The sequence below is a fragment of the Bos javanicus genome, chromosome 11 (assembly GCF_032452875.1).
Source record: "Bos javanicus breed banteng chromosome 11, ARS-OSU_banteng_1.0, whole genome shotgun sequence".
Classification (NCBI taxonomy): Eukaryota; Metazoa; Chordata; class Mammalia; order Artiodactyla; family Bovidae; genus Bos; species Bos javanicus.
Window position 1 is genome coordinate 105,215,868 of NC_083878.1, and position 21,180 is coordinate 105,237,047.

A 21,180-nucleotide genomic window follows, 5' to 3' on the forward strand; every position below is an offset into this window, starting at 1 on the left:
TTCTTCAACCATCTACTGCCTCCCCCCCAGCTCTGGGATGGACAGACCCCACGTCCTCCTGGGGGGCCCCTTGTGATGAGGCTGGGCCGAGCCTGAACCTTGGGGTCGGGGGAGCTGGTGGGCTCCAAAGCCCCTCGCTCAGCCTGAGGGTCCCAAGGAGCCTCCTTACCACTCTGCTCTCGGCAAACGAGCTGATGAGTGAATTGCGTTTTAATTGATGAGGCTCCAGATTGCTGATTGCTGTTGACAAGAGCAAATGCCACCCGGCGGGGTGGGCCATCCTTCCTTGGAGTGCCCGTAATGGGGCATCGCAAGGAGCTGCTGAGGAGTCCCTCGCTTGGTGATATTTATGTAGCTCTGTCACCGCGGATAGATGCTAATGATCAGAGTGCATGGATAATGAATTACAGGGCAGCGAGTACGGAGTCGTTGCCATGGAGCAAATTGCTGTGTGATGCAGTCAGCAGGTGACAGACCCCATCCCCTGCCACTGGGCTTATTGACGGGCCGGCCTGGCTGGCCTTTGAATCTGTGGGTGTGTTGACTGAAGCCAAGTGGGTGATGGGCTCCTAAGATTTTGTAACACAGAATCTTCCAAAATTGAAATGGCATCATGCAGGGAACAGTTGCACAATGGGTGTGGAAGAGGCCCTTTGAGAAAGCAGGCGGGAGTGAGCCTCAGCAGCGGGCAGGCAGCGGGCACCTGGGCAGGGTTGCAGGGGTGCCGCCCGTGGCTGGGGCAAGAACTTCATTCACCCCTGAAGGCTCCCGGATGTAACCCCCGGGCGCTGGAAGTGCCTCTCGGGGAATGTGTGATTCAGCTCGTGCGCAACACACGCCCAGCCAGCCCCCCAGGGCAGCCGCGTTTCATGCTCCCTGTGAGGGTGTGGGGCTGATGGCAGGGCAGGTGGGGAGAAGGAAGGGTCAGCCCAAGGCTCTGGGCACCCACCCCAAAGTGGTGAGTGGGCACCCACCCAGCTGCCGCCCTGCTGGTGCTTGTCGCTGGGAGCCCAGAGGATTGGAGGAGGGGGGTCCGGGGTCCCTGTGACCTCCCGCCACAGAGGCTCCTGTCCTTGGCCTCTCACACCGGCCCTTCCCACCTGTCAGGACAGGTGAACCAGCCGCTTCTCAGCATGTCCCATTTGCCTTGCAGCTGGCGTTGAGGGGGCCTGCTGGCCCAATGGGTCTCACTGGGAGACCGGGTCCCATGGTAAGTCATCTTGGGGTGTGGGGGTGGGTGCCACCCACTGGCCCCTGCCCATCAGGCTCCCAGCTCACCGGGTCAGAGCATCTTGCGGTGGTTTGGTTGGCGGGGTGTGCCCTGAGCACCAGAGGCCTGGGCTGCCCTCGGAGCAGGGAAGCCCTTGCACTTACACTGACCACGACTCTGCCTGACCAGCCCAGGGGCTCCCAGCCTCACCAGCCCGGGGGCTCCAAGCCTCTTTCTTTTGAGGCTGTTTACCATCCTGACCAGTTCAGCGTGAGGCAGACCCTGATTCCCGCCCGACTCCTTGGGCAGCGTGTGCCGGGCATCCCAGGGCCAGGGAGGGGGTCTCCGGGGGTTTGTGTGGCCCTTACAGTTGCAAGGAGCCGGGGCATCGAGGCGCACAGGGCCCTCTCTCTGTCCCTGGGAGGGGGTGGGCTTGGCCCCTGGCCCTGGGGTGTATTTCGTGCCCTCCCGGCATCTGGCAATCTTGCCCTCCAGTGGACAAGGGTGTCCACACACGGCCCTGGACTGCGGGCTGTGACGGACGGTGGGCAGATCCGTCCTGGAGAGAAGTGAGCGTGTGCTGAGCCCAGGGGTCCCCCGCGTGCCCGTCCAGGGTTTCCTTCCAACCCGGGACGAGATGCAAACCAGTTAAAAGACTGCTCGTCCCTCGGGGTGTGTCCAAGGCGGCAGGCGGGCTCTGTGGGGGCCCTGCCCAGGCGCAGCCCCGGGTCCTTCACCCCCTCAAGTCCTCCCCAGCCACCCCTGCAGCCTGTGTACCTGTGCTGGGCACCCCCTAACCAGGCGTGTCTCCCCAGGGCCCTCCCGGGAGCGGAGGTCTGAAGGGTGAGCCAGGAGACATGGGGCCTCAGGTATGTACCCCGGGGCCGCCTTCTCTCCGGGAAGATGGAGCCCTGTCACCGCCTCTGGTCAGGGAAGCGGAGTGTGGGGAGCTGCCCTCTCTGATGCAAAGCTGGAGGCGGAGCAGCCGTGGGGTCCGGAGCGGGACTGCGCGGGCTGCTTCCCATCCTGCCCTGGCTCAGGGCCGCGGACCCTGCGCCTGTCTGCGTGACGCCACGTGCTGACAGCTGGGCGGCCGGGGGGATGAGCACGAGGTCCAGGCCTGGCTTTGTCCTCCAAGAAGCGGACACGCTACTGACCTTTGCCCTCTGATCCCGGACAGGGTCCGCGGGGTGTGCAGGGCCCGCCTGGCCCGGCAGGAAAGCCTGGGAGAAGGGTGAGTGTTTCTTGGCGGGAGTCGGCGCTGCGTTTGCGGTGGTGGTGCTGAGTCTCGCTGGCCGGGCTCCCCCGCCTTCAAAGGACACGTCTGTGTCCAGGGCTGGGTGGGTCCCATCCCACTGCAGCGAGCCCCCCTGCACCTAGCCTCTGTCCGGAGCATCTGAACACAGTCCAACGTGTTCTTTTAAAGCGGAGCATAGTTGCTTTGCACTCTTGTGGTGGTCTCCGCTGTGCAACGGTGTGAGGTGGCTGAGAGCACAGCTGGAGCCCCTCCGTCCTGAGTTGCCCTCCCAGCGCCCCCGCCCAACCCCTAGGTCATCACAGAGCCCCGAGCTGAGCTCCCTGTTAACCCACATTTTGAATTAAAGCAGTTTCCCAGGTTCTTTGGGAGCAAGCATGTAAAAGACAAAATGATCAGTGGTCCTTCCTTCTCTGGGGCAGCCTCATTTCTCCAGAAACGGCTTCGGTTTTGTTGGGGGAAATAGCCGGGTGGCTTCTCAGACCCCCGCCGCACCTCCCCCGTCCCAGCCTCCGAGATTCTCTGTCTGGGCTGGCACGTCAATAGAGGGAACTGCTTTGCCTCCGGGTTACCGTCGTGACTGACAGAGGGCGCATGCCTTTCTAACCCAACATAAATTCATGAGCAGCGTCCACGCCAGCTGGGGAAATCCTAATTAACCCACATCAGACTCTCACTAGCAGATCTTTCCATCAACTGACTGTTTCTGCTGAGTGAAAGGAATGCTCATTTCTCGTGTCGATGAACCTCTCTGCAAGGACGTTGATCACTGGTCGCCAGTTGCTGCTCTAGTTGCAAAGCACTCGAGGCAAAAAAGAGTCACTCCCTAGTGGTCTGGGGGCCTCCATCCTGGGAGTTAATCATAGTTAGAAGGGAAGTTACAGAGTGAATGGCTCTCAAGCACGGCTGTCTCGAGTTGGCCCCTCAAGGCCCCAGGTCCACGGGCAGAGGGGTACACGGCCGATTCTGAAAAGGCCACCTTTTAGATCCCTGACCCCTGCTGGAATTCAGCGGTCCGTGGCAGACACTTGGGTGGTTTATGGTGGTGTTGTGCCTGCTCTGAGGTTCAGGATGGTCAGGCCTGGGAAGATGAGAACCTGTGACCAGCAAGCCGGGACTCCTGGTCTGGGTCCTCTGGGCCAGCCCGCTGCGGGGGCTGCGGGGCCCTCTGTCTGACGTCACAGGGAGCCGCTCCTCAGAGCCCTCCGTGCGCTGGCCTCTGCTTTGTGCTGACACCTTGGCCCGCTCTGTTCCAGGGCCGAGCCGGCAGTGACGGAGCGAGAGGGATGCCTGGGCAGACTGGCCCCAAGGTAGGTGCCGGTCACCGCCCCCTGGTGTCCGCGGTCAGCATCGCCCCTGCCGTCGACCTGTGAGGACTATGGCGATGACGGGCGAGTGCACTCGTCCGGGGGCAGGAGGGTCAGTTTGGATCCGCCCCTCTGGCACGTGGACGAGAAGACAGGACTCAGCGGGGTGAATTTCATGGGTCACTCAAGTCCAAGGGCAGGAAGTCGTCTTGCCCAGGTTGCGGAGTCTGAGCTCCGCGGGGTTACAGGGAGCAAGTAGACATTGTACTCGGGGAGCTCAGGTGTGTTTGAGGGCAGCCTCTGCCTTGGCTGAGGAGGCTGCAGCCCAGGGCAGCCCACGACCCTGGCCGCCGTGGTGCGGCGGGCCCGTCCCTCTGTCCCCGAATCTGGGGTGGACCAGCCCTGTTCTTGGTACCCATCCTTCTCGCCCTGCAAGAGTTTGTCCAGGGCTGTACGAGGAGCCCACAGTGGGGATGGCAGCTGTTCTCAGGGGTGCTGCCCCTGCCCACCCCACAGCTGGCGTGGGTTGGCCCCCGGGTGCCCCCTGTGAGTCCTGAGCGAAGCTGGAGCCCTCCTGGTCTCAGGGAGCTTTGGTGACAAGAGGAGAAGCTCCTGAGTCTGTCCAGTCGGTGACCGTCTTGTTTCAACAGCAAAAAGATTTCAGACTGGACTAGCCTTCCCTCGTGTGGTTTGCAGCACACACGAGGCGGGCAGCTGGGCCCCAGGAGGCCCCCTGGGTGGCGGGAGGAGGGCTGGCCGGGGAGCCGGGGTGCCCGAGGGCCCAAAGACAGTGCTGAGCCGTGCACCGCACGAGAAGGTGCACCTCCGGGGTGTGGGCGCTGCTCTGGGCCCTGGCGTGTCGCGGTGAGGGGCACAGGCAGCCAGCGGGCGCGTGACTGCATGTGCACGCACACTCACGGACTCTGCAGCCCTCAGCGTCTGAGGCCTCAGCGTCTCCGTGGACAGGTCTCACTGTCTGTGGCCCTGGGACAGAAGCCATTTGTCTCTGTGTGGCCTTGGTTGGGGTTTTGGGAAAAGAGATGGGAACGTGGACCCAGGGCTGTGGCTGGTGTGCTGGGGGGTGGCCAGTGGGGGCCCTGGGTGTGCAGATGCTGTGTGGACCGCCACCCGGGGCCCACAGAGGGGCCGTGGGGCCTGCGCTGAGCTGCCCTCTGTCCTCCCCGCAGGGTGACCGTGGCTTCGATGGCCTGGCGGGGCTGCCGGGGGAGAAGGGCCACCGGGTGAGTGAGTGCTGTCCGGGGGCCGTAGGGAGAGGTGCTATTGAGGGCCCTTCGGGGCAGGCTTAGGCTTCCTGGGGGGCCGGGCCCTCGATCCCAGGGTGGTCGCTAAGTGAGCCTCGTGGAGGGGAGCTGGACGTGGACAGGACGTCCTGGGGACGTGAGCTCAGCCCACGGAGGGCCCGATTCTCCCCAGCTGCTGACGGCGGAAGGGCCACCAGGGTCCGTCCCTCAGGGGGGCGAGGCAGCAGGAGGCCCCCTCTGCTCAGGGGCCTCCACACCATCAGGAACCCCGACAGCTGCCCTTGCGGGGGCGGCCGGAACTCCCTGCACCACTAAAGGGCTACTCCGGGACGCGGGCCAGCCCCACGTGGCCTCCCTGTGAACGGCCGTCGGGGCGGGGGCTGCGGCCCGGCTCGTCTGACGTGACTCAGGCATCCGCAGCCGACGCTCCCAGCAGCTCCGTGACGATTCCTCCCTCACCTGTTTTCTCTGATGCTGTCAATTCTTTGATGCTTTGGCACATCCTGGACACGCAGGCACATGCGTGTGTGTACGGCACACGCATGTGCACACACGAGCACCCACACACGTGTTGGCTTTGTCACACGGCTCACCCATCACGCCTGTGCTGCCTTGGGAGCGGCTGTAGCGCTGTAGCCAGAGCTGCTGTGCCCACTCTCCAACCCCCCACCCCGGGGACCCTGATCAGGCCGGGCCACCGACGAGCAGGCGCTGAGCGCTGATGGTGTGCAGGGCCTGAGGCTGCAGGGTGCCGGGTGGGCCAGCGCTGACCCTCACAGTGTGGAGCGGTGGCCCTTTCGGGGGCAGCATGGGGCTGGGGTGCAGCCTGCTTCATAGGGAGAGGTCGGCGGGGTGCTGCTCGGACCCTGCCGCGGGTCCTGGGGTGCCCGTGGGACCTCGGTGCCACCCTAGCTGACCTGCCTCCAGGACTTTGAGCCCGGGGGAGCGTCCTGCCGGCCAGCCATGCCTCCCAACGAGCCAGAAGGCACCGTGTTTTCCGAACAGTCCTCTGTGACTCTGGGAAAGGCCCGGGAGTGGGGTGGGATTTTCAGCCTCAGAAGCAGATGAAATGGGGGCCTTGAGACAGCCGTGCGTGCCCGCCCAGGGGGCTGGTGCTGACCCTGCTTGCCTTCCTAGGGCGACCCTGGCCCGTCCGGCCCACCGGGACCTCCGGGGGAAGACGGAGAAAGGGTACGTACCCCACTGCATGTTGGGCGCTCCGCCGCCTGTCTCCTCTGAAGACTGCAGGCGCTGGCGGCAGCCAGCACCCACATTGGCGGCGGGGAGGCGGGGGCGTCAGTGGGCTGCACCCAACTTCCTTCCAGTAGACACTGCTCTTGGACCTTGAAGCTGACGGATGTGGGCGTCCTCAGCCCTCTGACTGGTTGCCCCAGGGCGTGATCTCTGGAAAGCCATTGTAGGGGAGCTGATGAGCTCAGCATCTGAGCGAGGGGCAGATGGAGGCCGCGAGGGGCAGAGTGCGGGCTCTGCGGAGGGAGGGAGGCGGAGAGAGCCCCGAAAGTGACTGTCCTTGCCCTGGAGGTGGGGCAGACTGATGGGCGTGTGTGGACCCAGCAGGGAGGGATGCTGGGGGCCTGGGCTTTGCCTCCATCCTCCGTCTGTCTGTCTGTCTGTTATCTATTTACCTCTGGAGAAGGAAATGGCACCCCACTCCAGTACTCTTGCCTGGAGAATCCCATGGAGGAGCCTGGTGGGCTACGTCTATTTATCTATCTTTAAATTTCCTGTCGTCCGCCTACGTATCTGTGCGTGCATCTCTCCATCTGTGATCTGTTAATCACCCATCTCTTTTCAGTTTATCTCTCGTCTGTCTGTCTGTCTGCCTATCTTTAAAGCTGTAACTGTCATCCATCATCTTTCCGTCTCTGTCTGTTTTCTGCCAGGCAGTTTATCTTTTGTCTCTCTCAGCACCTGGCAGGTAACCAGGGATGTTTTCTGCCCAGGGCTGTGGTCTGTGAGCCCTGACCTCACCTTTCACCTCCAGGAGTAGGACGCGCCGGGCCTTCCCTGCTGGTGCAAGGGCTGGTAGTAGCCCTGGCGTTTGCTGAGGCAGCCCCGGGCCGAGGCTCCGGCAGAGCTGAAGGGAGGGCGTCTCTCTGGGGCCCAGGCCGCATGGCGTGTCCCTGATCTCTGCCTCTCTTCCCCACACAGGGCGACGATGGGGAAGTCGGGCCCAGAGGGCTGCCTGGGGAGCCTGTAAGTGCACGGACCGGGTGGGATTCTGTGTCTCTCGTTGATGTTCTCGGATCGACTCAGGGCCCAGAGGGCTCAGCCTTGAGACAGACGAATCTGGGGACTCTGGGGAATGGAATGGGGGACCACGGGGAGGTGAACAGGGCGACGCTGAGGAGTCGGTCTGAGCCTGGGTCAGGGAGAGAACTGCAGGGTCCAGGGTCCGTGATGGAGGGCCCCGGGGTCAGCGTGCACCCGTTCGCTGGGACTGAATCACCCCCCAGGTGTCTGCTTAGCCTCCAGGGAGGCTCATCCATACCACACTCCTCTAAGCCGGGCCTAGGCGATGCCTTCTGGGTTATTAACTTCTGAAAACATTTATGTGAGTGGGTATTAAAACCGTGAAGCACATTTAAGTGGCAACGGACGTGGGGACAGTTGTCTCTTGTGCGGCGTCTGAGAAGGTTCTGTCAGAGTGAAGGGCCCTTGAAATCAAGCGCCGGCTGGTGTGGGGTGGGAGCGGCCACGACGGCAGGCAGTGACCCTCCGAGGGCGTAGGGCAGCGCCCACCCGGCCGGGGATGGGGACTGAGCCCCGACCAGTCCTGGCCCCCCCTCGCCCCTGGTCCCCAGGGCCGAGGCCGAGAGCTGGGGTGGGGTGAGCAGAGGAAGCGGGCGGGGAGGGGTGTCGGCCACACTCCCCGGACAGCAGAGACATCGGGAATTGGGGGGCTGAGAGGGGAGGCGGGGCGGGGGCCGGGATTCTGGGCCGAGTCTGACGGTCTCTGCTCTTCTCTCCTGCAGGGGCCGCGAGGTCTGCTGGGGCCGAAGGGGCCCCCAGGCCCCCCTGGACCGCCCGTAAGTCCCCTGCCTGTCTGCCCCGTCCCTGCCCCCAGCTGTGCCCGTGCAGTCCTGCGGGCAGCCCCCCACGCTGACAGCTGTGCACCCAGCCCGGCACCCGTGTGAGGTGTGGGGAGGATGGCCCTGCGGGTGGAGGCGTGGAGGCGGGCTGGGCTCACTCCACCTTCTCCACACACGGCGAGTCCCCAGGACGCCCGTCTCCTCCCTGCGTGTGCTGGCCGGGACCCTCTTGAACAGTCCTCGAGGGAGGAGCAGCCCATGGTGGGGCAGGGCTCTGTCTGGGGGCGGCTTTCCAGGGCCGGGCCCCCCGCTCAGCTGTCCAAGAATGCAGGGTGCCCCCCGCAATGAACCCAGCAGCCCCATTAACCTGCAGCCAATCTCAGCATTTATCTGGGCTCAAGTCTTTCCCCTCCCACGAAGGACGAGCCGTCCTCTGACCTCATGGGCAGGGACCAAGCCGTGCTCGCTGGGCTTTGCCCGTTGAGCTTTGTTGATTCTTTTCGGTTTCAATACCACCCAGGGTGTGACGGGAATGGACGGTCAACCAGGCCCGAAAGGCAACGTGGTAAGTCCAGGGGTCCCGCCCCGACCATGGCCTCACGGTGGTCACAGCCACGCAGGGCGTGGGAGGGGGACTCAGGCCACCCCGACGGAGGGGGCTGGGATGGGCGGTGCGGGCCTCCCGCAGGAGAGGACGGGCTGAGGCCCTGCCCCGTTCCGAGCCCGGGGGACACAGGGGCAGGGCGTCCTCATCCCCCGGCCGGGCTGGTTGAGGGCAGGGGCCGTGACCGCGCCCACCGAGGCGCGTCGTGTGGGTCTCCTGTAACAGAAGTGGGTGACCTGAATAGAACCTTTCTCCCGGTGGCTCCCGTCTCGTGTCCCTGCTGGGTGGCCGTGCCCTCGCCCGCACCAGCTGGGGTCCCCGGGCCTGGCTTCCCGCCTGGGCTCGAGAGCTCCGCAGCCCCCATCATGCCTGCTTGTGTTTCCTGTAGGGTCCCCAGGGAGAGCCCGGCCCCCCGGGGCAGCAGGGCAACCCAGGTGCCCAGGTGAGTGAGCAGGGCGGGGTTGTGGGCAGTGGGAGCTGGGGGACAGAACCCAGGGCCTGAGTGGCCCCTGAGGGCCGCCCCGCGCTGCCGGTCGGCCAGCAGGGCCTGCGGCCTGGAGGTGGCCTGGGACGGGGCTGGGGAATGATGGGCGGACAGCGGGGAGGGGTTCTGGCTCGAGAAATCCCTGACCTTTCCTGCTCACTCTCTCCCTGCCAGGGTCTTCCGGGCCCCCAGGGCGCTATCGGGCCTCCAGGAGAAAAGGTAGGTGGGCTGTGCTGGGCGCGGGTGAGCCTGCGGCGGGGCCCCTGCCAGCCCAGGGGCACGGTGCCTGCCAGCCCGGGGGCACAGTGCCTGCCAGCCTGGGGGCACAGCGCCTCCCAGCCCGGGGGCACGGTGCCTGCCAGCGCCCGGCCGGCTCTGCTGTGGCCCTGTCCCTCCCTCCTGCCTCCCTTCCTTAGTTATGCATTGATATAAGGTTGCCAGACTCAGGAAGAAAAACAGATACAGGATGCCCAGTAAAATTCAGACTCTGTTCTCTGAAATCTGTTTACCCGGGCATCTCATTTTCTTAGGCTTCCCAGGTGGCGCTAGTGGTAAAGAACCCGCCTGCCGATACGGGAGGCAGAAGAGACCTGGGTTCAATCCCTGGGTCAGGAGGATCCCTGGAGGAGGGCATGGCAACCCACTCCAGTGTTCTTCCTGAGAGTCCCATGGACAGAGGAGCCTGGCGGGCTGCAGTCCCTGGGGTCGCACAGAGTCGGACACGACCGACATGACTCAGCACGCAGGCACTTGTTTCGTTGTCGTTGGCCTTGTTTTCTTTTTGCTAAATTTGCCAACTCTAAACACATCCTGGGCACCCCGAGCCACGTGCTGGGGAGACAGCCTGGGCCCTGGCCTGGCTGTGGCTCAGCCCCAGGTGCCCAGTAAACCCAACACCTGGCTGGCACCAGCCAGGACGTCCTCCAGGGGGCAGTTCTCAGGGCATCACAGCCCCAACTCCTGTCTCCACTGGGTGGTTGTCTTGTTCTAGTAGCCAAACCTGAAGGCCCTGGACATAGCAGAGGGTGCGCCGTCTTTGGGCAAAGGCCGCAGGAGCGGCAGCTCTGAGCCGCCTTTTTAAGCAAATGCTTTTTGAGCAGATATGTTGAAGAGTGACTTTGGGGGTGTGTAGAGAGGGTGGGCAGCCAAGGGCACCCCGGGGCATCGGCTTATGAAGTCTCTGGTTTGTTCTAGGGTCCCCTGGGCAAACCCGGCCTCCCAGGAATGCCTGGTGCTGACGGACCCCCGGTGAGTACCCTGGCCCCCTCAACCTTCACATCCCCCGCCCGTGTCCACCCAGGGGTGGGGGCCGGGAACCCAGGCAGACGGCCCCTCCCCAGCTCTGGAGCTGGCTACGTGCCTGGCCCACGTTGCCTCTTCTAGCTCCTTCGATGAAGACCCCGCTGCTGGCTCAGGAATTACTGGGTTTTGGCCGTGCTTTCCATCACGGGCTGGGAGCTGCACGCGTCGGAGCATCTGCTGCCCACGCCCCCCGCACTTTCAGCTGCAACGAGGGCGGCTGGGCTCCGGGCCTCGCGTGCGTCGCCCGCGCCGCGTGTATTTTTAGCGATCACGCACTGGGAAGCGGGGTGTGCACACGCAGCTGTGGAGCTGAGCAGATGCCGCCTAGAAGCAGGGGGTGAGGGACAAACCCGCCCGCGGCCAGGCTGCAAGGGAGGGGGCGGGACAGTGACAAACGCCGGGCCTGTCCGCACCCACCAGCCTCCGCGTGCGCTGCCAATGGGCTTTTTACTTCTCGGTTATTTTTAGCGTATCTAATTGATGCCAAGTAGAGAGCCTGTTTTAGAGAATGATTAGCGAAATTAATTGTTTCAGACACAGTTATTTTGCTCTGTTAATAGCGCCATTAGAAATGAGCTGAGACGCTCAGCCCGCCAACCGTCGATTGGTGGTTGGCTGGCGTGGGGCAGGGCCTGTTTCTGTCTTCTCTCTGAAAATCCTTTGGTCCAGTGAGTCACCCATCACAGGCTTATCTGAACCAACAGATCACAGTCTCATTCCTGTTTTGAGCTGCTTCGGGTGGGTGAGGAGGCTCAGTCTCTGACGTGAGTTTGGTACAAAGAGATGAAAATTTTGCAACATGGCTTTTATGTGCTTTCACATACATCGACACCTAATTGTGTTTTCTGATGATGAAATACCTGCTTCTGGAAAATTAGGAAGAGAAGCAACATGGCGACATGACGAGCACGGCTGGCCTGCATCCTCCCGGCCGCTGCTTCCCTTTGCTACAGCGGCGGGCGTCTGTGGGCGTTTCCCATGGCGCATTGTGTCAGAGGGCTCCCCGGGCAGCTCAGTGCCCGCCTGCCAGTGCCGCAGACGTAAGAGACACGGGTTCAGTCCCTGGGCTGGGAAGATCCCCTGGAGGACGGCACGGCCACCCACTCGAGGCTTCTTGCCTGGAGAATCCCGTGGACAGAGGAGCCTGGTGGCTACATCCGTGGAGTCACAAGAGTTAGACGTGACTTAGCACATGGCATGTTGGGAAGGAGGTGGCTGCATGGCCCCCAGTCCCCTGACCTTACCTGGAGTTCCCCTCCTGAGTTGAAACTCCAACAACTAGAGTCCCTGAGGGGTCACTGGTTTCCTGTTGGATGCTGTGGGGAAAGAGGGGCCTTTAAGGGGCACCCTGCCCAGGGAGTCAGGAGGCCAGCTCTCACAGGTCCTCATTTCTCTTCCCCCAGTCAGTGGTCACACTTGAAAATATGAGTGTACCAGGGACGCGAGGGGGGTGGTTGTGCCAGGTCAACAGTGATGACGCGCAAAGGGAAAGATCAAAAGGGGAGAATCGGAGCTGCAGGGAGAGGGACACGCAGCCCTCCAGGGGAACGTCGGAGCTGCAGGGAGAGGGACACGCAGCCCTCCAGGGGAACGTCGGCACTGCAGACAGAGGGACACGGAGCCCTCGAGGGGAACGTCGGAGCTGCAGGGAGAGGGACACGCAGCCCTCCAGGGGAACGTCGGCACTGCAGGGAGAGGGACATGGAGCCCTCCAGGGGAACGTCCGCACTGCAGGGAGAGGGACAGAGAGCCCTCGAGGGGAATGTCCGCGCTGCAGGCTGGGGGCCACGCAGCCCTTGTCACAGGTGAATGGGGAGGAGACAAAGGGTCTGAAGCCTCTCCTTACAGAGGCGTCGCGTAGTCCCAGCCGTAAAGAGGAGACTTGTCCCTCTCCCCCTTGGTGTTGGCTTGGTGTGGGTTAAGAAGAAAGGGAAGATATATTTCAGAGCCACTGAGAAGTGTGAGAGGTTTCAGGGCAGACGCTGCTCTGGACTCTTCGAGAAGTCATTCCAGGCACACGTGACAGGGTTCGGATAATGAATCATGGGCTCATGGAAACATGACAGAGCCAGGAACAGTCAAATTCCAGCAAATATTCAGTGACAGGAGGAGATGCGCGATATAATACTAAATTAAAAATCGTCTTCTGACGCCAATTTTGCACGCGAACGCACAGAGCAAATAGATTAGCTGCACTGCATCACACCCCTGGCCACCGTCACCGTGCCTGGTGAGGTTATGAAGGGGTTTAATTTTCTCTTCCACTTGCCTAATTATCTACAATGAACATACATTACTTTTTTAATCAGAAAAATATCAAATACAAATAAGCTTTATTATTTTTGCATTTGTCTACAGTGAACATATATTACTTTTTAAATCAGAAAATATCAAATATACATAATTTAAGCTTTATTACTTTTCTGTTATAAAATCCTGCTGGTTACGGGATTCTGGGGAGAGATCAGCGAGTGGAAAGAGAGTGGAGACGGCCAGCCCTTCACAGCGGGAAGTTGGCCCCTCTGACTCGGATGGATTTCCTTTTGCAAACGCTCAAAATACGTGAGGGCTGTGCTCCCCCCACAAAGCCACTCTCATCCTGGGAACACGGCTTAGAAGCCTGGCCTCCATTCCAACAGCAGTAATCACGGTGGGGACTTCCCTGGCGGTTCAGGGCTTAGGACTTAGCGCTTCCACGGCAGGAACATGGGTTCAATCTCTGGTTGGGGAACTAAGATCCTGAAAGCTGATCCTGAAAGCTGTTTGGTATACCCCCAAAAAACCCAGTACCCCCTAAAACACAGTTGGTCGTGGCAATGATCCGTCCTTCTACACTATCTGTTCCAAAATACTGTGACCAGGTCTATTCTCTTGTTTTTAATTTTTTTTTTTGACTGTATCAGGTCAGTTGTGACACGCAGGTTTTGTTGCCCCAAGACATGTGGGATCTTAGTTCCCTGACCAGGTGTTGAACCCGAGTCCCCTGAATTGCAAGGCAGATTCTTAACCCCCGGAGCACTCGGCAAGTCCTCAGGTCTGTCCTTAGGGCCACCGTGTAAGTAAGGTCATCGCCAGGTGGAGGTCGGCTCGCTCCCCAGATGTGGGGCCCGTGCTCGTTTGTGTCCGGGGCCTGCCGTCACCACCCACAGCTGCCTGTGACCTCAGTCCCTTCACGGAGAAGTTCCAGGTTTGGTGGAAACGGTACGAGAGGCCCAGGAAGAGCCCACGTGGCAGGGGAGGAGGCCTCCCCTTTCCCCAGCGACCCCGGGGCAGGACGTCGTCCCGGGCACACTTAGGTGCAGCCCTGCCGGCCCGTGCGCAGGCGGTGAGCCTCGTCTCAGGAAGGTGGAGTGCGGCCGCGTGTCCCCTCCAGGCCCGGGCGCAGGCGGTGAGCCTCGTCTCAGGAAGGTGGAGGGCGGCCGCGTGTCCACTCCAGGCCCGGCCGCAGGCGTGGTCCGGCCAGCGCCTGATTGTCCTCACAGGCTCCCGGGCACCACACCCCCTCCAGCAAAGGAACTTCCGCATTCTCCCCCTCGCGTGGCCACCGCCTCAGGCTGTCCGCAGTGGCATCAAATCCGGTTCACAATGATCGCAAATTAAAAAGAACACACACAAATCATGTGTTCAAGTGGGTGAGGTCCGCGTCCCTGCAACGCTGCTGTCCCACAGGTAGAGCTCAGAACTTTGGAAGGATCGAGCTGAGAGCAGTCAACCCACTCTCTCGTTATACACCCTCGAGAGAGGACGCCCAGAGGGGGCAAGCGACTCACCTAAGGTCACACAGCAGCCCGGGGGTTCCCAGGATTAGAGTCAGGCTGCCCTGCCCTGCCAGCATCCTCACCCCACACCGTGGCTTCTCTTTACTGGCGCCCTTGGGGGCAGGACCCTGTTTCTTGACAGTGAACACTCAGGTTCTGTTTTTATCATCCGTGTTTGGCTCCTGAGCTCAGAGGCACTGAACTTAGTGACCAGCTTGGGTCTGAAAGTCAGAGAAGGTGAAGTTCCTGAGAATGGCTTGATGGCACCCGGGTAGAGAGGGCCCTGAGCGGTTCCTGGGGCCCCCGCTCTGTATCTCTGGGTGGATTCTCCCCTTGCCCCCAGCTTCCCTCCCCATCTGTGTCGCCTGGGGTGACGACTGAAGGCCTGGGGTGCCTGGGAACCTGGGAGGTCTGGTCCCCCTTCTCTGTCCTTGCTTGGCCACTGGTGTGGTTTTGCTGGTTGACCTTGAACACATGGCCTTGCTGTCACTGACCCTGCCCACCGCAGGGCTGGGTCGGGGCCCCGGCGCACCGTGGGGCTGGGGCCCGTCTGTGGGTTTGGAAGCTCGTCCCCTGCCGTTGCCGCACCCCGGCACCATTCCCATGTTAACAGATGAAGCCACCGAGGGTCAGGGCCAAAGGGCGGGGAGACCGAGGCGCTGCGGGGAGGAACAGGAGGGACCCGGGCTCTGACCCTCACACTGGAGACCGCTGTGGGAGAAGCCTGCATTCCCAGCGGCCACTGACTAACACCAGCCTTCTTTTTCCGACAGGGGCACCCTGGCAAAGAAGGCCCTCCAGGAGAGAAGGGAGGGCAGGTGGGTACCGGCTGCACCCCTGGCCCCTCCAGCATCTCCCTCAGGGTGGGTGGGACTGGGCCCCTCTCTGATCTGGGACCCCTGCCCTGCTCGCATCCATCCTGAGAAGACCCCCTGCAGGCCCCCCTTCCCCGTGCAGCTGGACGACGCCCGCATGTCTCCTCCTTCGGGCCTGGCCTGAGACACCCATCCTCTCTGCTCACAGCGAGAGGGCAGTGTGCTGGGGGCAGGCCCGCTCTCCGGCTTGTGCTGGAAGGACCCAGGGTAGCTCAGAGTGAACCCATGTCATCCACCCAAGATGGGGCTAACACACTTTCCCGTCTGGTTTCAGGGTCCTCCCGGCCCCCAGGGTCCAATCGGCTACCCAGGTCCTCGCGGAGTCAAGGTGAGCGTCTCAGCCTGGGGTTTTCCTGGAGGTCGGGGTCAGGACTGCGGGGCATGGCTGGACCTGTGTTAGGGATCCTGCGCTTTGACCTCCCGCCTGCCCATGCGGGGGCAGCCCTGGTCTGGGTGATCCACTCCCAGCATGTGAGCCCAAGCGGGTGATGGAGGGGCCCCCGGGGCCGGGAGGGGCTCCCATGGAGCAGGGCACGCCCCCCGGCGTCTGGGGCAGCGCGGGCAGCTCGGCGGTGGCCTCCAGGACGTGGGGCACCCTTCGCCCTTGCTGTTTTACCGTCCTTGTTGAGTGGCCTGCTGGTCCTGGAGCCCCTCAGGGCAGCTGTCCTGAGCCCAGGCACCGAGCTGGGGGCCCTCGCCTGGGAATTTGGGACGTTTTCTTCTGGGCCGTTTGCACGTTGAGACAGAGTCTGTCCCCATCAGTAACATCTGGGCAGACCTTGCTGTTGCGGGGGGTGTCTGTGGGAGACTCCATCTATTCTTACCCGTCGAAAGGCTCCCGGAACCTCTTTAAACGAGTGCAGGGCCCCCATGTCCCAGACTCAGGCTGTCAGTTTGCCCCGAGCCGAGCGTTTGCTTTGCGCCGTGCAGCCTAGTCTTCGGTGATGCTGCTTTCTGAACACGCACCCGGCAGACAGGCGCCCCCAGCGTGCGAGCACCGAGAGCCCTTCTTTCTCGGGCGGGGCTGCTGCCCTGTCTTCAGTCTCAGGCTTCGCAGGAGAGCTAAGGGTGGCTCTTTCCTTCAGAACAACTGCCATTTGAGGTGAAGGATCCTGTGTATGTACGTGTATAAAACATCTTGTTTATCTTGGAGGGCTTGCGCGAACACGCCCGTAAGCTCTGGAGTCCCTATCCGTGTCGTTCACGCTCCTTTATGCTTTCAAACGTTTTGCATGTCAGAGTGCACGCCTGCCCTGCGGGGTGGAGGAAGGAGAACCCAAGATTTCATGTTTTAGGGACCTCCCCACAACTCCCCTCAAATCCACGTGGGACTCAGGACTCATCCTAGACTCGCTTATCCCTAATCAAGTGCCCCATCCTGACCCCAAGGGGGCCCAGCTTCCATTTCCCGGAGTCAAGGTGTTCCAAGGTCAGGGGCAGAGAGACGCCTCGGGTCGGGAACCTTGCACGGCAGCGTCTCTCTCTGAAGCAGGCCCTCGGCCCGCGCGCTGCCTGATGAGTTTACAAGGGCAGCGATCTAGCAGCCGCGCTGATTGTGTGAGCTCGGAGCATGTTTATCTTACAAATTCCGGTTGCACAAAGAGCCCGTGCCAGCCACGATCCACAGCCACCCGCGGGCACTGCTGCTGTGAGCCGGAAAGGTGTCTACTCTGAGATGCTCATGGAGAACGCGCTTATCTCGTCGGCCTGATTAAAATTCATCCGAGACACAAGCCGTCCTGCTAGACGGGCGAGCGGAGGGTGGGAGGAAGAGCAGGGCCGGACGCTGTTTTCTCAGATTAGTGGGTTCTCATGCCCGTGTGCTTGAACACCGCGGAGCCCCTGGTGTGACGAGGCCCGGAGGGCAGTGACCGGGAGGTGCAGGCCGGCCCAAGTGTCGCCGTCGCCGTGGGAGACCGAGGCCCTCCGCTTTCCTCCCTGAGTCCTGCCTTCCTCCCTAGAAAGGGGCCCCCTGAGCTCTTTGACCTCACTGACCTTTACGCCTCCCCTGGTCGCCCCCCGACTTAGCCCTTTCTCAGGGGTCCATCGAGCACTGTGAGGTCACACGGCCCTTCGCTGAGCCCCCGCGGGGCTGGGGGGCTGGCGGAAGCCCCCCATGCGAACACCCCAGACCTGGGAAGCCCCATCCACCTCCGTGCCCTCACGGACGGAGACCCAGAGGGCCCTGCCCCGCCACTGTTCTGTGGCCTTGGTTCTCCCTCCCTGAACCCTGGGCCACCAGGGCCGTGGTGGGTGTTCTGGTCCAGGGCTCTCACCCGGGGTGGACTCTCCCCCTGGGGACACCTGGAGACGCTTCTGAGTGCCATGGCTTGGAGGGGCTACTTCAGGGGCTGCTGAGGGGCAGCGCTCTGCAAGCCTGCTCCACCCCCTACGTGCCCGGGCAGCCTTGCAACAAAGAACCATCCAGACCCCAAGGCGCCAGCGCTCAGGCCGGGAAGCCCTGGTCTTCTGTCTCCCTGGCCCCGTTCCCTGGCCTCGGACGGGTCATGAGGCCGTAGAACTTCAGGTCTGGCAGGGATCCCCCCGATCCTGTCTCCCCATCTTCTTTCTGGACGGCCGTGGGGAGGGAAGCCCACCTGGCCTGCTGGGCAAGCCAGAGAGCAGGTGCCAGACCCACCCCCCGAAATCGGGGTTTCAGGGTCCCTGGCGTCCCCTCTGTCCGGGAGCAGACAGCAGCCCGGGACGGCCCCCGGGGTGCAGGCTGAGCCGCTCTGCACTCTCTGCGTCTGTCTGAGCCAGCCCTCCGGGCCGCCGCAGCTCTTCTCAGCCCGCCAGGGCCTCTGCGCGCAGGCTCAGAGCTGCCGGTTCTGAGCGGAGTTCTTGCCACAAGAGGGCAGCCGGCAGCACAAGGGTCTGGCCGCAGGCTCAGCTGGATCCCAGCGGGAGGCCGGCCTCTCTGGGGCCCCGCAGGCGGAGGCCTGAGGCCGCCTGGGCAGTCAACGGGGCGGGCTCCGCACCCAGCCGGCCGGTGGGCCACGGCTGCCAAGTCTGTCCCCGGGATGGAGCCGTTTCAGCTGGTCTGGCAGGCTCGGAGTGGTCCTGCCTGACGGTTCTCGCTCAGCCGATACACTGAGAGTGACGGGGTGGCTGGTGTTACCAGGTGGTAATTAATGCTGTTAGATGCTGTTATGATAATGACCACGTATTAATAGTAATAGAGAATGAAGACCATCAGATGGAACACAGCTCTGTTTATTGAGAATCTGCTGTGTGCCAAGCACAGACCCTGGGGCTTCCCAGCAGGGACGGGGTGAGGGCTGTCATACCCCGAATTTCCAAGTGGACAGAGGTCTGGGGCTACAGAGTGGAACCTGAGCCCATCTGCCTCCAGAAAAGAGCAGGCTGTGGGTGGAGGGGCACCTGCCTGGGCTGCTCTCTGCCCTGAGACCGGGATGCTGAGGGCTGCCTGCGGGGGCGCTCAGCCTCCCGAGTGCTGGGGGCCAGGCGCGCTCTCAGCCTGGACCATGACTGCTCACCCTCTCTGTCCGCACAGGGGGCAGACGGCATCCGAGGTCTGAAGGGCACCAAGGGTGAGAAGGTGAGTGTCCCTGCCTCCCCGCGGGGCCTGGCCAGGAGCCAGGAGGGCCGCCCTGGGGACCGGAGTGACCACGGGCCACTGACGTGGGAGCCCCCAGTTCACTGACAGCACCGGTGTGCGCAGATCCCTGTGAACCTTGGGGCCCGGTGACCGAGCGCCCCTGACCGCCTGCCCCTCCGTAGCCCGGCCTGGCCGAGAGCGCCTCCTGGCCGTCCTGCGAGGCCATCAGTAGCGGCACCACCCATCTTGGGGGTCTTCTGTTGGTCTCCCTGTCCTCAAATCCACCTGTCACCTGCTACCAGGCCCGTGGTCATGCACACATGAGGCAGAGACTTGGCGCCAGCAGAGCCGGGCCGGGGGACCCAGTGAAGCCGGGCTCCCAGGGCTGCAGCCTTCCTGCTGCGAGCCGGCCAGAGCCACAGAAGGCAAAGGGTTAACAGGGACACAGCTCCCGAGGGCCGGGGCTGGGCGCTCAGAGTCCTCACCCAGCGTGTTGGCCGTGGGGTGGGGCCCAGAGGCTCTGGGGTGGGGGGAGCCAGGTGGGGTTCTCTCCCCTAGACTGAGGCTCTCTCTGGTCCCCCTTCAGGGTGAAGATGGCTTCCCAGGCTTCAAAGGAGACATGGGCATCAAGGGCGATCGGGTGAGTGTCGGGGGCAGGGAGGGGCCCCAGGGCAGCCTCTCAGGACGGAGCTGAGGCCTCCATGGAGGCTCCTGGCCACCAGCAGCGGCCAGCTCCTCCCCAGCTCCCAGCCTGGAGCTGCGGCAGCTGACACCTGGTCCCAACCCTGCCTGTGGGGTCACCTGCCCCTCCACCATGTATCCATCAGGGAGTCAGTGGGGGCTTTTTCTTGCTGGCCAGTACCCTGGCCAGTGCTGCAGTCCACAGGGTCAGAAAGAGTCGGAGGTGACCGGGAGATTTGCACAGCAGTGCCTTTGGATCGTTAGTGTAACAGGTGTCCGGGAGAGAGAAGGGGTCGCAGAAATGGCCCAGCTCACCAGGGAGGGTTGCGTCCTGCCTGAGGCTGCTGGGGGGTCACCAGCAGGGCCGCACCCCAACTGGGGCCTGGGCTCCCTGACCAGCCCTTCGGGCGTCTGGGCTCCCAACCACCTCTTCAGCTGCTCTCCAGACCCCCAACCATAGCCCCTGTGTTCTGGACCTCGGGCCAGGCTGTCTGAGGCTATAACAGCCTGGCTGGTTTTTAGTGAATATTTTGCCTCGGCTCCAGGGGAGCAGGCTGGGGTGTGTCACACTGCAGGTGCCCGCAGAAACCAGTGGTGGAGTCTCCATGGAAGGGAGGGTGACCCAGGTGATGCTGGGGGGGTTGGGCTGGCGGGCCAGCTGCCTGAGGCTGTGGGGACACTCTGGAGACCCCCCCAGTAAGCCCAGAAGGAGCAGAGCCCTGCACCCCAGGAGGACCCGCAGAGGCAGCAGCTGCATCGGCACCTGGACGGACGCTGTCAGCAGGAATGAGGCTGCCATGTGGCTGGCCGCCCGATTGTCCTCCCCAGAGCGGGCCCGCAGGTGCCGTTCCAGAACCCGCCAGAACCAGAGGGCCTGTGGCTTGGCGCTTTGTCCAGTGCTGGACAGGCAGATGGGATCCGGGCCTCCGTCAGAAGGAGGGGAAGAAAAGAGAGGTCTTCGTGTCCCAGTCCTGTCCCAGTGACCCTGCTGCCAAAGACAGTCCTTCTAGAATTTTCTCTACAGTGATGGCTCCCCACACCTGAAGGGCCTCTCCCTGTCTGGCTGGTGAAAGCCCCTTTTATCTTTCTTTCCAGCAACGTGAGGCACACATTTTCCCAAGCCATCCCCCAGTCACACGCCGTGCCCTGGGCTCGCCTCTGGCTGAGGATGGACGGGGGGCCGGGAGGGGGCCTCTTCCATCGTAATTTCTCCCGGAGAGGCATTTCTGCCAACGCTTGGCATTTCCTAATTTCCTGAGGGCTCAGTAAACATGGGAAGGATTCTCGGGTTGAGTGAGCAAAGCGCTTAGGGACAGAGCGTCCTCGTCCTGCAGAGAGCTTGGAGCCGAGGAACGAGGGAGCCGTTAGCCGGCTTTATTCCCGCGACGCACGTTTCTAAGGGGGGTTTGCACAGCTGTCCTGCAGCTGCTCCTGGACATCGGGGATCAGAGGAGGGCCCACGCAGACGGCGAGGCCAGGCGGGCACTCCGCGGCCGGGCCCCCGCTGCCGCCCTCGCTTGGCCCCCAAGGCCCCCTTCCTGGTGGCTCAGGCCTCCCCGCCTGTACATGGCAGAGCCAGTGAGGCGGCGTTTCGCCCTTCAGTCTCTGGACACAGCCTGTGGGTCTCCCGTGGGCGCTGACTGTCAGGCTGCAGTCGGCTGCGCTCCTGGGCCTTTCCGGGACCTCCCGGGGCTTCGGGAGAAGAAGGCAGCGCCCCCCCCCCCGCCCGCCCCCTGCCCAGTGGGGAAATAGCAGGTCAGAGCTCCTAGTTCAGCCAGGAGGTGCTCGACCGAAGGCCGCTGGGAAAAGAGGGGGCCGTGGGCCAGAGAG

The 21,180-nt window shown here is 62.8% G+C and overlaps 1 protein-coding gene across 3 annotated transcripts in view; it reads left to right on the plus strand.

Annotated features, from left to right (window-relative positions):
• COL5A1 (collagen type V alpha 1 chain) overlaps positions 1-21,180 on the plus strand; it is a 148,421-nt gene that overhangs the window by 75,895 nt on the left and 51,346 nt on the right. For all 3 annotated transcript variants that reach the window (XM_061434160.1, XM_061434161.1, XM_061434162.1), the window contains exons 14-29: positions 1,154-1,210; positions 2,026-2,079; positions 2,391-2,444; positions 3,722-3,775; positions 4,960-5,013; positions 6,172-6,225; positions 7,207-7,251; positions 8,031-8,084; positions 8,608-8,652; positions 9,080-9,133; positions 9,350-9,394; positions 10,370-10,423; positions 15,009-15,053; positions 15,385-15,438; positions 18,625-18,669; positions 19,256-19,309. In XM_061434160.1, coding sequence (XP_061290144.1) covers positions 1,154-1,210; positions 2,026-2,079; positions 2,391-2,444; positions 3,722-3,775; positions 4,960-5,013; positions 6,172-6,225; positions 7,207-7,251; positions 8,031-8,084; positions 8,608-8,652; positions 9,080-9,133; positions 9,350-9,394; positions 10,370-10,423; positions 15,009-15,053; positions 15,385-15,438; positions 18,625-18,669; positions 19,256-19,309 — 822 coding nt within the window. The remainder of the gene's footprint in view (positions 1-1,153; positions 1,211-2,025; positions 2,080-2,390; positions 2,445-3,721; positions 3,776-4,959; positions 5,014-6,171; positions 6,226-7,206; positions 7,252-8,030; positions 8,085-8,607; positions 8,653-9,079; positions 9,134-9,349; positions 9,395-10,369; positions 10,424-15,008; positions 15,054-15,384; positions 15,439-18,624; positions 18,670-19,255; positions 19,310-21,180) is intronic.